Source organism: Helianthus annuus, chromosome 2 (genome assembly GCF_002127325.2).
Source record: "Helianthus annuus cultivar XRQ/B chromosome 2, HanXRQr2.0-SUNRISE, whole genome shotgun sequence".
Classification (NCBI taxonomy): Eukaryota; Viridiplantae; Streptophyta; class Magnoliopsida; order Asterales; family Asteraceae; genus Helianthus; species Helianthus annuus.
Genome location: NC_035434.2, coordinates 65,544,423 through 65,559,074, shown reverse-complemented (window position 1 = coordinate 65,559,074; position 14,652 = coordinate 65,544,423). Strand labels below are relative to the sequence as shown.

At 42.6% G+C, this 14,652-nt stretch overlaps 1 protein-coding gene across 1 annotated transcript; it reads right to left on the bottom strand.

The window, feature by feature from the left end:
- Positions 1-13,280: 13,280 nt before the first annotated feature.
- On the bottom strand, positions 13,281-14,222 carry LOC110892896. Its single transcript, XM_022140035.1, has one exon. It carries the CDS (start codon positions 14,220-14,222, stop codon positions 13,281-13,283), a length of 942 nt encoding a protein of 313 aa, XP_021995727.1.
- Positions 14,223-14,652: the final 430 nt, after the last annotated feature.

Here is a 14,652-nt window from a genome sequence, read left to right as displayed (position 1 = left end):
ACGTGTACTCGGGACCTCTACGGGCATCCCATTTTACCTTCAGAATCGGTATATACTTCCTGCGAAGCTTCTTGACTTGTCGATCCTCGATTGACACAGGTTTTTCAACGAACTTTAAGCTCTCATCGATGTGTACATCTGTATGCGGTATAACCAGTGATTCGTCAGCGAAACACTTCTTCAGGTTACAGATGTGGAACACGTTGTGGATACCACTGAGCTCTTCCGGTATGTTTAACTTATAGGCAACCGATCCGACACGTTCGATTACCTCGAAGGGTCCAATATATCTCGGGCTTAACTTGCCTTCTTACCGAATCGCATCACCCCTTCCAGGGCGATACCTTAAGCAATACTTTGTCGCCTACTTCGAAATTGAAAGGCTTACGCTTCAAATCTGCGTAGCTTTTCTGCCTATCTCGGGCGGCTTTCAATCGATCGCGAATTTGGACAATCTTGTCCGTTGTTTCAAATATAATATCAGGTCCTGTCATCTGGACATCTCCAACTTCTGCCCAACAAACGGGTGTTCTACACTTTCTACGATATAAGGCTTCAAAAGGTGCAGCCTTAATGCTTGTATGGTAGCTGTTGTTATATGAGAACTCGACTAATGGTAGGTGGCTATCCCAACTGCCACCTAAGTCGATTGCACATGCACGAAGCATGTCTTCCAACGTCTGAATTGTACGCTCACTCTGTCCATCTGTCTGAGGGTGGTAAGCAGTACTGAAGTTTAGCTGTGTGCCTAAAGATTGTTGGAAACTTTTGCAAAAGTGTGACGTGTATCTGGTATCTCTATCCGAGATAATAGACACAGGCACGCCATGAAGGGCTACAATCTTGTCTACAAACAACTCGGCTAACATATCGGAGCTATGAGTCTCCTTTATGGGTAGGAAATGTGCTGACTTGGTCAGTCTATCAACTATTACCCATATTGTATCGTTTCCCTTCTTTGTTTTTGGCAACTTGGTGATGAAATCCATCGTCACCATTTCCCACTTCCACTCGGGGAGTTCAGGCTGTTGTAGCAAGCCCGATGGCTTTTGATGCTCGGCTTTTACTTGCGCACAAGTCAAGCACTTTGCTACATAGGTGGCTATAGACTTTTTCAAGCCTATCCACCAAAAGTTTGCCTTCAAATCCTGATACATTTTATCAGCCCCAGGATGAACGGAATATCGGGAACTGTGGGCTTCCTGAAGTATAACGTCTCGAATACCTCCATAAACAGGAACCCATATCCTTCCATAAAATCTCAGAATTCCGTCCTTGCCATAGGATAACTGCTCTTCAGTTACTCCTAGCTTTTCGTTAGGATAGTTAGTTGCTGACACAGCTTCTTTCTGTGCAGCTAACAATCTCTCATTCAGACTGTTCTTGATTTCAATGCTCTTGGCATTGATTCTTATTGGTTTCACTCTTTCTTTTCTGCTCAAGGCATCTGCGACTACGTTGGCCTTACCTGGATGGTATCTTATTTCACAGTCATAATCGTTCAGAGTTTCCATCCAACGTCGCTGCCTCATATTCAAATCTTTCTGATTGAACAGATGCTGAAGGCTTTTGTGATCAGAATAGATCACAAATTTAATGCCATATAAGTAATGCCTCCAAAGCTTTAGTGCAAATACAACGGCACCCAACTCCAAGTCATGGGTGGTGTAATTATTTTCATGCATCTTTAATTGTCGTGAAGCATAGGCAATCACCTTGCCCCTCTGCATAAGCACACAACCCATACCGGTGTGCGATGCATCACAATATACGACAAATTCTTCCATTCCTTCCGGCAATGTCAACACTGGAGCATTGCTTAGCTTCTGTTTGAGGATATCAAAAGCTTCTTGCTGCTTAGGGCCCCAATTAAACTTTATACTCTTCCTAGTTAAGGAAGTTAGGGGTGCAGCAATCCTTGAGAAGTTTTCGATGAAGCGTCTGTAGTATCCTGCTAGACCTAGGAAACTGCGAATCTCCGTAGGCGTCTTCGGCTCCTGCCAATTCATGACGGCTTCAACTTTGGCGGGATCCACTTGGATACCACGCTCACTGACTACATGTCCAAGGAATTGGACTTCTCGTAACCAAAATTCACATTTAGAGAATTTGGCATAAAGCTTTTCTTGATGGAGTAGTTTAAGAATACATCGGAGATGCTTCTCATGGTCAGTTTGACTCTTCGAGTAAATGAGGATGTCATCGATGAAGACAATGACAAATTTATCTAAATAAGGCTTACAAACACGATTCATGAGATCCATGAATGCGGCAGGCGCATTAGTGAGCCCAAAAGGCATCACCAGGAACTCGAAATGACCATAACGAGTCCTGAAAGCAGTCTTGTGCACATCATCGTCTTTGACCTTCAATTGATGGTACCCTGACCGTAGATCAATCTTGGAAAAATAGCTTGCTCCTTGCAACTGATCGAACAGATCGTCGATCCTGGGCAAAGGATACCTATTTTTGATTGTAACTTTATTCAGCTCACGGTAATCGATGCATAGACACATCGAACCATCTTTCTTCTTGACGAACAGGATCGGTGCTCCCCAAGGAGATGAACTGGGTCTAACAAAACCCTTGGCTAGCAGATCATCTAGCTGCGTCCTCAATTCTTTCATTTCTGTGGGTGCAATCTATAAGGTGCTCTCGCAATAGGTGCTGCTCCTGGAATGATGTCGATACTGAATTCTATTTGCCTGTCTGGTGGCAAACCAGGCAGTTCTTCTGGGAAAACTTCAGGATAGTCAGAGATGACTGGAATGTCTTCAATCTTGGGTTTCTCCTCCCCAATAGTCACATGTGCCATATAAATGACACATCCTTTCTTCAAACATCTGGATGCCTTTAGCATAGACACTTGCGCAGGCAATCCATGTCGAGTATCTCCCTGAATGGTAAGCGGTACTCCAGACGGAGTCTTGATTACCACTTGTTTCTTGTTGCACACAATTTGGGCTTGGTTATGCGATAACCAATCCATACCCAACACTACGTCGAAACCAGCGAGTTTAAAGGGTAATAGGGATAAAGGAAATGAGTGATTCCTAATGGATATAACACATCCATCTAAAACAGTTGAGACTGTTCCCATAGTCCCATCAGCTAGTTCTACTTCATATTTCATATTCAAATTTTTAACAGGCAATTTTAACAACTCACAGAACTTATCATCCATAAAGGATTTATCTGCTCCAGAATCAAACAATACTCTTGCGAATACATCATTAATGAGAAACGTACCGGTTATGACGTTGTCGTTCTGGATAGCCTCTTGAACATTCATCTGAAAGACCCTTGCATTGGTCTTTTTCCCTTCTTCAGCCTTCTTCACTATCTTCGGGCAGTTAGTCTTGATGTGCCCTTTTTCGTTGCAATTATAACAAGTTGCATCCTTGAGTTTCTTGCACTCAAGAGTCCTATGCTCAGAGGACTTGCATATCCCACATGCTTTCGGCTGGGATTTCTGTTCATATCTGCACTTTCCGGAATGGTGCTTCTTGCAAACATTGCAGTTGGGTCTATCGCCCGACTGTCGATCATTCTTCTTGTTCTTTGACCCCTTCTTGTGGTCACGATTCCCCCGGTGCTTCTTGTTAGACCTACGTGAATCATCATCTTCACGTTTCCTCTTCTCACTATCAGCATTTCTCAGAGATCTCTGTCTCACTGCATCCAGTGTGAGAGACAGAGATATATCTGCCACGGATCTAAAAGTAGCAGGCCTAGAAGCCTTCACGCGAGCTTTTATCTCTGGGCCAAACCCCCAATAAAGCGCGCGATCCGTTTGGGTTCCGGTGTTACAAGGTACGGAACCAATCTCGACAGAGTGTTGAAACTCGTGAGATATGCCTGGCAATCCAGGTTCTTCATGACCAGCAATAGGAAATCAGATTCTATCTTCTCAACCTCGTGCTGAGGGCAGTAGTTTTCTTTGATAAGAGCAATGAATTCCTCCCATGACATGCCATACAAAACAGTCTTCCCTGAGGCTTGAACCAATGATCTCCACCATGCTAGGGCTTCACCCTTGAATAATTGGGATACGAACTTCACCACATCCCTCTCAGCACAACCACTAATGTCCACAACTGTGTCCATTTCATCTAGCCAGGTCATACAATCCACCGCGCCTTTTTCCCCAGTAAAATCTCGGGGTTTGCAAGAAACGAAGTATTTATACGTGCAACCCTTGGCGCGAGGTGCATTTTCGAACACTTTATTCTTAGGACGGACACTATTCTCATTTGATGAGTGCCTGTCGTCGTCCTTCTTAGGCTTAGACGGGGTCGAGGGTGGTTTGTTGTGAGATTTAGAATGGGTTTTTGGCTTTGAGTGTGGTGTAGATAGGGTCCTGCTTCGAGACTCGCTGTACTCTTCATATTGCCGATCTAAGGCTTCTTTAACAGCGTTGTCTACCAAAGCTTTTAATTCAGCGCCCATAATATTAATTTGGGCGTTATCATTGTCGTTCTGATTATTAACTCCAGTTGGGTCAGCCATTGCAAACTTGAATCTGTTACAGGAGATAATGACAAAGTTTTATTTAGGAGTTTATTATGGAATTGTCTTTTATGGCAATTCATTAACCATGGTAAACATAGACCATATTTGGTTAATTTGTTACTCACTTTATTTAGGATTTGAACATAACTTATCCTAATTACAAATAATATTGTTAGTGGCACAAAAGCCTAGTCACAAGGACGTTTTATATATTATTAGCCAGGATTTCAGAGAATCAAGGCATGAAGGTTTGAACCATAGTTCTTTTTTTTTCCTTTTCTGACAGGGAGTCATAGGCTACAACTGTCTTTTGTCTTATATGACAATAAGTATGGCCCGTAGGCACTACATCACTAATGGATGTCTAATTAGTGATCATCTTAATTGATGATTTTATACCCATGATTCTTAAATCATTAATTTAGGTCTTGGAATCCTTTGAAAGATTCTTATAAGAATGACGCGTGTGATTTTAACGAATCACATTTTCCAAGAATGTTAACATGTTTACAGAGGTTAACAGGAAACTGAATCTTTTAATCAGGTCTTACCATCTTGGCCCGGCCTTATAATGACACAAGGCTAGATTTCACCATTAAGATTCTTTATTTAATAACTGATAGGCAGATTAATTTAAAAGGAATGATTTTTGATTTATTTATTTTATATAATAGTGCATATAAAGACAGAGACGAAATTTATAACATAACATTCCAATACATATAAAAAGTTACACACTGCCCTAAACGGGACTTTCAATAGACAAAATACCTATGCAGAGGTTTACAGAAAACAAGTCCACGCAGGGACCAAATACATGGATAGATGTCCGCACAGGGACAAAAAGATAAGTCCACACGGGGACTGAAATGCAATTGTCCACGCAGGGACTAAACACGATAAATGTCCACGCAGGGACTAAAATGCTTAAGACAAATGTCCTCGCAGGGACTTGATTGTAATAGTAAATACAATAGAACATATAAGGACTAATGATCTCGCTTCTTCTTCCCCTTTAACAGGTTTGCTAGGCCTTTAAGGATTCCATGATTGTTCTTACGTTCTTGCTCAAAGTCTCGTTCTACCCTATTTAAACGGTGAAGGATTTCTTCCTGCTCCGGTGGGTAAAAACGTGGTTGCTGCGTTACGTGCTGAGCCGGAGTTCTAGTAGGAGCTGGATACCCATGAGCTGCGTATCCTAATCCCCAAGGATCCCCATAAGGTCTATCGGGATGGAGGGCGTTGTAATTGGCCGCTACCACGTATGGGTCGGCATCCGCATAATTATAGTTGCAGTGCGTGTGAGTCGGCTGCTCAAACGGGTTGTACGCTGTGGAACCGGCGTACGCAGGTATAGGGTTATCATACCCAAATGGTGGCGGAGGTGGTGCAACTGGTGCAGAATTCACCTCTGCAGGGTGGCTCGAAGGTTCACCCATTTGTGGTTCTTCAGGCAACGACGGAAAATGACTCGCACTCGAGTGGCGAGGGGTGCTAAAGTGAAATTCCCCTCCTCGGGTGGACATCCGCGCGCCTGATCTCCTACGCCTTGGCGGATATGGAGGTGCTTGCTGAACTGGTGGTGGTGGAGGCGGTGGCGTAACTACCACGAAACGCGAATCCTCGGAAGGATCCTGTTGCTGTTGCTGCTGGTGAGGTGATGAATGGTGAGAGGGCGTAAAGTACCACTCGCACTGGTTAAACCTCGCCTGGAAGCTGTCGGGACCCTGATAAGGCGTTCCATGAAAGGATGACCCATCAAAGATCTCGATAGGATGGTTAGGAGTACCTCTTGCGGGTTCGATGGGATCCGTATCCGCATCCATATCTACCGCATTATCTTCAAAGAAATGGTCTTCGAGTCCTAAAGGGTTATAACCTATTGGTTCTTGGACATAGTCCGCTGGGTTGAACTGGCCTTGGAAGAAAGGAGTAGGATCACCATAAGAACGGTGCGAAACAGAACGCTGGAGAGGTATAAGCGAAGGTTGAGGGTTACAGGGCTCGTTTTCCGAATTTGGTCCAAAAGAGTGACGGTATGAAGGTGTCGAACTGTGTGAGGTGGACCGTCTTGCTGGCTCAAAGAGGTTCCTCCTACGCCTCTGAGGTTCTTCACTCCTTGTGCTGGAAGGAGCTCGCATGTTTGAAGGTCCGGCCTCGTGATCATTGTGAGTAGTGATCGGCCCTTTGCCTCTTCCTCCTCTTCTAATTGCTGGTGGCATATTTCCTGCTTAACACATTTTTAAATCACAATAAACAATGAAAGACAAACTAGAATGACAATTCGAATTTGTCCTATGTTCTTGTCTAGACTCAAGTATGTGCAATTGGGTCATTGAGATTAAACACATAAGGATAGTGTTTAATTCACTCAACGTTGGCTCTGATACCAACCTGTCACAACCCGATTTCCACGTGTATCACCGGTGGGCCCGGTGGGGGATTATCGTGACGTAGTTGGCAACAAAATAGTCAAACCACACAATATTTAAATGCACAGCGGAAGCATAAAGACAGATTATATTTCAACCATCAAATGTAATATCCTAGTATCACAAGTAGTTGAAATGAATCCACAGGGGATCCAAATAAAATAGAAAATAATGGTTCAACAGATAATGGCATCCCAAGCTGGCGAGACTCTAACGATGCTAAGAAGTGGCCAGCCTATTACGTGTAGATCCTGCATTTAATCTTTTGGGGAAAATACGTCAGTTTACACTGGTAAATACATTCAACCGACACTTTTGAAAAAGGTTTAATAAAATTGATTTGAATGCACAAGGCACAAACTCTTTATAACTTGGGATAATTTATAAATTAAATCTTGTAAAAGAATTACATGTTCACTATGCGTTCGGTCTCCCGGGTCGTGCCGGGTTTAAGGTTAATAGACACACCACATAGCATAAAGCCGTGGCGGGAAAACCAATGGTTATACCTTTATAAATATAGACACATTGTCGGGTGTACGCCTACACCCGCGTGTCGGGGTCGTGGCCATTTCGTAAAATGATGCCAAGGATATCCGGGATATGGTCATTAAGCTCCCAAAAGCGTAAAGCCAACAAAACCAATTTTTAAACGGGTCAAATTGTTAATACCCAACTATTAATGAGTTGGGGTCAATTTCCCGACCAAGCGGTATTTTAAATACCGTAACCCAAGCCCGTATAACGGAAAATAAGTTAAAAGTATTTACCTGAGCAAGTAATAACCTCAATCAAACAAATGCAAGTATCTTTTACTGGTCTCCTATTCTGGAACGAAGGTTTATAACAACCTATTAGAATCCTAACGGGTCTTTAATTTAGCCTTAGCTTAGACCGGTCAGTTTCAAAGGATAGATACGGTTTAATCGCGTGAAAGGCGAAAACCGAGAATGGAATGTGATTTGGACCCAACAAGTTTGAAGACTTGTTTTATATGGGTCATATAAACACATTCTGGAATTTGAAGTGAAAACGATAAGGTTTGACCCGTTTCGGCTAGTTTATGTAAACTAGTTACATAAACCGAACCGTGCCGCAAAAGGCATAACGGGTAACCGTAAGAGTCCTACACGGGTTTCCTAAGTTAATATGCTTTAAAGAGGTTGTGGTATCAGTAGGATACCTTCCATAATGCCCGTAATGCGTTTAATTCCAATATACGCCCCGTAGGGGTATTTTGGGTCATTTTAAAGATTATAAAAGAGGTTTCCGAGTTCTACAGGAAATCTGAGTTTTCCGAACAGTTTATAAAGTTCAAAATACTTTATTTACTATTTAAAATCAGTAGCAACTGGAATCGGGTCAAAAGACCATGTAGAACTCAAGTTATGTCCGAAAAGGGTATATTCGGTATTTACCGAACCGATGCCATAACCGCAGGTTATGAGCAGGTTAAAAATTATTAAAAATCTTTAAAAATCCCAAAATATTATTTTACATCAGTGTGTAAAAGATTTGGTGTCGAAAATTGGGTTTAGATAGGCTTTATGCTAATTGCGCCATTTAATTACTGAAGTTTCCGTAATTGCGCTATTTAGCATAACTCCTATTCTAGACCACGGATTGACATGAAATTTTAGGGACATACATAGAAATCAGTAACTAAGGTTATTGTCCTTTCACATGTCCAAAATTCTCGTTTTAAAGTAAAAAGGGCGTTATGGTCAACTTTTAAGCTTTTAACGGAAATGTGCTAAAGACTCGGACAAACAACGACCCGGTCACAGAGGGTTATACCATCATGTAACCTGGTCCTAAGAGAGTCCTAAGGCATATCTAGATCATACCATAATGGGTCAGAACTGAAGTCAAAGCAAAAGTCAAAGCTTTGCGACTTTCGGTTTCGAACCGGGTCAAAATAGTAAATGGTCGGATCAAACAAGCTTAGACTAGTTAATATACTTATTATCATGTTATATGAGTGTTAAAATAGGTTACACGCTGTCTACATTACTGATTATGCATAAAATCGCAAATTAGCATGCTGTTGACTTTTTCTAAGCAAGTTTGACTCGACATTCGGACTAGTTAGAGTAGGAATCAGAGGGTGCCCTTTTAGGGGTTCAATGCCCACATAATTACCAACATATAACTACCTTTGATTCAACAAATCACTGGACCATTTGTGATTTATCGTTAAGTCAATCGTTAATTACGACGGATTGACCTTTAAGCTATAACTATACAAAAACTAAACCACAGAGGGTGAAGCATACTTACAAGAGTCCTATGCACGACCAGGGATGAGTATTGAAGGCTCTTGAGCTCCAGAAGTGATCAAGAAAGCAGTTGAAAGTGTGAAGAACTTGGTTGCAACTCATGGCCCTTTTATAGCAAATTTGGGACCATAGATCATTGCCACACAAGTCTACAAGTGTTCTTAGATCACCAACATGTGTCCTTGAGTGCTAGGGGACGTTTAGGGAGCGCCCATGCTCTCATTATTGCTCAGAAAGTCGGTTAAAACACCAAACAGTGCTCCTGTCCGACTTTTCTACATCTGGGGGCTGACGCGGCCCGCATTAAGGATCACTTAACCTTTACGCGGGTCGCCAGAATCCTTCTGACAAGCCCATATCTTCTACTGTCCATGCGGCTCGCGTAAGATCGCTTGGTTCTTTAACGTGGCCCGCCTGAGACCTAATTTTCAAGATTTTCAAATCTTTTGTAATTATTGCACTGGCCTTTCGGTTTCGAAGGGGTAACTTTGCGTTTTGGGCCTCGTTTATTTACGAATAAGGGCCTCGGAACTTTTACCCAACTTATTAACCCTTAGTTAATTTATTATTACCCGAAAAGTCTTAACTTTCAAAGTTTGACGCTTTTAACCCTTTTTAACGAATTCGATCATAACTTTCTCGTTTTAAAACGGAACTTCGCGAAATTTATATCGTACATTCTAGTGAGCGTAATTTACTGTTACAAAGTCTCGGATTTGTCAAAGGGTCACTCAGAGGTATAACTTAAACATGTTGACACATTTAACCCCTGTAGTTTGTAATTTCTCACTTCTTTCCACATTTCGTTCCGTACGATCCATGATTCATTCGTTTGAAGGTACGAGCATCATTTAGGGTTATTGTACAGTATATTTATCCCTTGTTGACATCTTTAACCCTCGAATTCACATACTTTCAATGTTTGTCAACTTTAGTCCTTTATTTAGTATTTAATACCACGTGTAAACCTAAGACACGTGTCAATACATTATTGGACGCAAAATTTCGAGGTGTTACAGAAAAGTGAAGGGTAGAGTCGTCTCATTTCCTCTTCAGACTCCCAAGTGGTGTCTGATCCTTTCCAGTGTTCCAATTTAACCTTCACTTGGTTGAATTCTTTGTTCCTCAATTTCTTAACTTTACGGTCTAGGATGTCGATAGGCCTCGCTATATAGTTGAGTTTGGTATCAACCTCTATATCATCGAGAGGAACGTAGGCCGTATCATCCGCTAAACACTTCCGCAGATGCGAGACATGGAAAGTACTGTGTATCCCACTTAGTTCCTCTAGTAATTCTTGTCGGTACGCCACCTTACCCACTCGTTCCAGAATTTTAAAAGGCCCTATTAATGCGGACTCAACTTTCCTCGTTTTCGGAATCGGATAATTCCCTTCCACGGAGATACCTTAAGCATCACCCTATCGCCAATTTGAAATTCGATTGGCCTTCGTCTCTTATCGGCATATGATTTTTGCCGATCCCGAGCAGCCTTCAAATGGGCCCGGATCTTATCAATTTTCTCGTTCGTAACCCGAAGCACATCTTTATGAGCAAGCTCTCGAGGGCCTACTTCTCCCCAGCATATCGGCGTCCTACATTTTCTCCCGTAAAGCATTTCATATGGGGCTCCACCAATGCTTGAATGGTAGCTGTTGTTATATGAAAACTCCACTAACGGCAGATACACCTCCCAACTACCACCGAAATCTATTATACATGCTCGAAGCATATCTTCTAACGTCTGTGTTGTTCGCTCACTTTGCCTGTCGGTTTGCGGGTGATATGCGGTGCTAACCAACAGCTTGGTACCCATTTGTTCTTGAAATTCGCGCCAAAAATTTGAAGTAAACCGGGCATCTCTATCAGACACGATAGTTACCGGCACTCCGTGGCGCGCTATGATCTCGTTCACGTATACTTCCGACATCTTCTCAGAGGTGTAGGTTTCCCGAATAGGGATAAAGTGAGTGCTCTTGGTTAGTCTATCTACAACTACCCAAATGGCGTCAAATCCCCGAGCCGTTCTTGGCAGTTTCGTCAGCAGGTCCATGGTAACATGTTCCCATTTCCAAATCGGAATAGCTAGTGGTTGGAGTTTGCCATAAGGTTTTTGATGCTCCGCTTTGACTTTTAAACACGTCATGCACTTCTCCACGTATTTAGCCACATCTCTTTTCATCCCTGGCCACCAATAGTTTTGTTTCAAATCTCTATACATCTTGGTTGCTGCAGGATGGATCGAATAGCGAGACTTATGAGCCTCGTCTAGTAGAAGATCTTTAACACCACATGTGTTTGGGACCCAAATCCTACCATTCCGTTATTTCATCCCATTACTCCCTTCCACAAGATCTTTTGTCATCCCTTTTATACGTCCTTTCTTCCAGTTTTCTTCCCTTACTGCTTTGATCTAGGCTCCTCGAATTCGTTCAAGCAAGCTTGAGGTTACTACCAGCTGCATAGACCGTACTCGAATTGGAGTGTATTCATCTTTTCAGCTAAGGGCATCCGCTACCACATTAGCCTTTCCGGGGTGATAGTGGATTTCGCAGTCATAGTCCTTCACCACTTCTAACCAACGCCTCTGCCTCATATTTAACTCATTCTGATCGAAGAAGTACTTCAAACTTTTATGGTCAGTGAAAATAGTACTTTCACACCATACAAGTAATGCCTCCAGATTTTTAAGGCGAAGACTACGGCTGCCAACTCAAGATCATGAGTCGGGTACTTTGTTTCATGCGGCTTAAGTTGCCTAGAGGCATATGCGATCACCCTTCCCCTTTGCATTAGCACACACCCAAGGCCTAGGTGTGATGCATCTGAATACACTACCATATCCTCCGTACCATCTGGTAAAGTTAACATCAGTGCACAGGTTAACTTTTCTTTTAAGGTCTGAAATGCCTTTTCCTGATCGCTTCCCTAGACGAACTTCTCATTCTTGCGGGTCAACTTGGTCAAAGGCGCTGCAATCTTGGAGAAATCCTAAATGAATCTCCGATAGTAACCTGCCAACCCCAAGAAACTTCTAATTTCGGATGGATTCTTTGGAGGGTTCCATTTTGACACCGCTTCCACCTTCGACGGATCCACCAATGTTCCCTCGGCACTTATGACGTGCCCTAAGAATTGCACCTCTCGTAACCAGAAGGCGCATTTTGAGAATTTAGCATATAATCTTTCTCGCCTTAATACCTCCAACACTTCTCGTAAATGGTTAACATGATCCGCCTCGTTTTTTGAATAAATGAGGATGTCATCTATAAAGACAATCACCGACCTATCGAGCATCGGCTTGCAAACCCGGTTCATGAGGTCCATGAAAGCCGCGGGCGCATTCGTTAATCCGAAAGACATCACGAGGAATTCAAAATGTCCATATCGTGTACGGAACGCCGTTTTTGGTACATCGTTTTCCTTTACCCTTAATTGGTGGTAACCCGATCTCAAATCGATTTTTGAAAACCAGCTAGCGCCTTGTAATTGATCGAACAAGTCTTCGATCCTCGGGAGCGGGTATCGATTCTTTACCGTGGGTTTATTTAACTCCCGGCAATCAATACCCATCCGCATGCTCCCGTCCTTCTTCTTTACAAATAACACTGGCGCTCCCCAAGGAGATACACTAGGCCGGATAAATCCCTTTTCGAGTAAATCTTGTAACTGGGACATTAATTCTTGCAGTTCCGACGGTGCCAGTCTATAAGGTGTCTTAGCAACTGGTTTAGCACCCGGAGTCAGTTCAATCCCGAATTCTATTTCATGCTCTGGCGGCATTCCTGGAAGATCCTCGGGAAAGACGTCTTTGAATTCACGCACCACCGGTACGTCTTTAATCCTTGGTGTCTCTTTTTCCACATCACGTACATAAGTTAAATATGCCTTACACCCGTGTAGTATAAACTTGTGAGCTTCTATCATAGAACATATCATGGGATTACAAGCCTTCTCCCCATAGATGATGACACGCTTCCCGCTTGGAGACGTTAAGTGTATCTCCTTACGTAAGCATATCACCTTAGCGTGGTATCGAGACAACCAGTCCATTCCAACTACCACTTGAAATTCACCCATGGACATGGTATTAGATCAATGGAGTATTCCTCGCCATCGATGTCCAGTTTGCATTCCCGACATATATCACAAACAATGAAACTTTTGTTATTACCTACTTCTACTTCCATTGGCATAGGCAATTTAGTTAATGTAAACAAAGGGTTTTGAATAAATCTATGAGAAACAAAAGACTTATTCGCACTTGTATCAAACAAAACACGTGCAAGGACAGAATTTACAGTAAATATACATGTAACCACATCTGGTTCCATCTTTGCTTCAGCAGCGGTGATTTGGAACGACCTTGCCTTAGCTTTTGGGGTTTCATTCTTGGAGTCAGCACTCCCTTTCTTTCCCGTTAGTTCCGGACATTCTGACTTTTTATGACCCGACTGATAACACTTATAGCACACCATCACTTTGTCTGGGCAGTTTAAAACCCCATGCCCCGTCTTGCCGCATGCAACGCAAGGTTTGTTCTTAAAGTAACATTCACCTTTATGAGCGCGTCCACATATTTTGCAACTCGGAGAACCTCCTTTTGCATTTCTTTTCTTCGAAGATTCAGCTACATTTGACTTCTTTGTGGGACTCGGGTTTTCATCCAAGGCCCTTCTCTCACCTCTTTCAACTTGCCTTTTTAGTTCAATCTCGCGCTCTCGTGCTGCATTGATTATGTCGGTAAGGCTTTGGTAATGTGAGGGAGTCATAAACTCCCTATATTCAGCCCTCAGCATGGTATGATAGTAATAGATTTTCTGTTCTTCGGTTTTGACCAACTCATCACAAAACTTGAGCTTATCCATAAATGTCCCCGTAATTTTATCAACGGTTTCACCCTTTTGCCTCAATTGCATGAATTCTTCTTTTATCTTATTGATTACTATCTTGGGGCTATGATGTTTGAGAAATGGTGTCTTAAAATCCTCCCAAGTCATCGCCCTCGTTGCTTCGACACCCCTTTCATTCCTGAGGTTGTCCCACCAATCCTTGGCTTGGCCTCTAAGTTGGCCAGTTCCATAAGCCACAAAATCGCTTTCATCACAATGCGTTCATTCGAAAACACCCTCGATATCGCTTATCCACCTTTGACAAGCAATTGGATCCACCTCTCCATTGAAGATCGGGGGTTTACAGACCATAAACTTGTTGTAAGAACAACCTTTCTTTTCTTTAGCCTTGCCTCTATCATTGGTAAGGTCTTCTCTTAATTCACCCATCTTTTCCTCCATAGTCAAAAGTAAGGTGTTTTGCGTCATTTCCATAAATCTTGGTAGGCTAGCTCCAATTGCCCTTCCGACTTCCTCGGCAATCTTTTCTTTCAACTCGTCGGTAGTGAGGGATAGGACATTGTCACTAGCACCTCCC

What these genes read in the sequence shown, in the direction of transcription:
- LOC110892896 (XM_022140035.1), bottom strand. Translation starts at nt 14,222, where the DNA reads ATGACTTGGGAGGATTTTAAGACACCATTTCTCAAACATCATAGCCCC.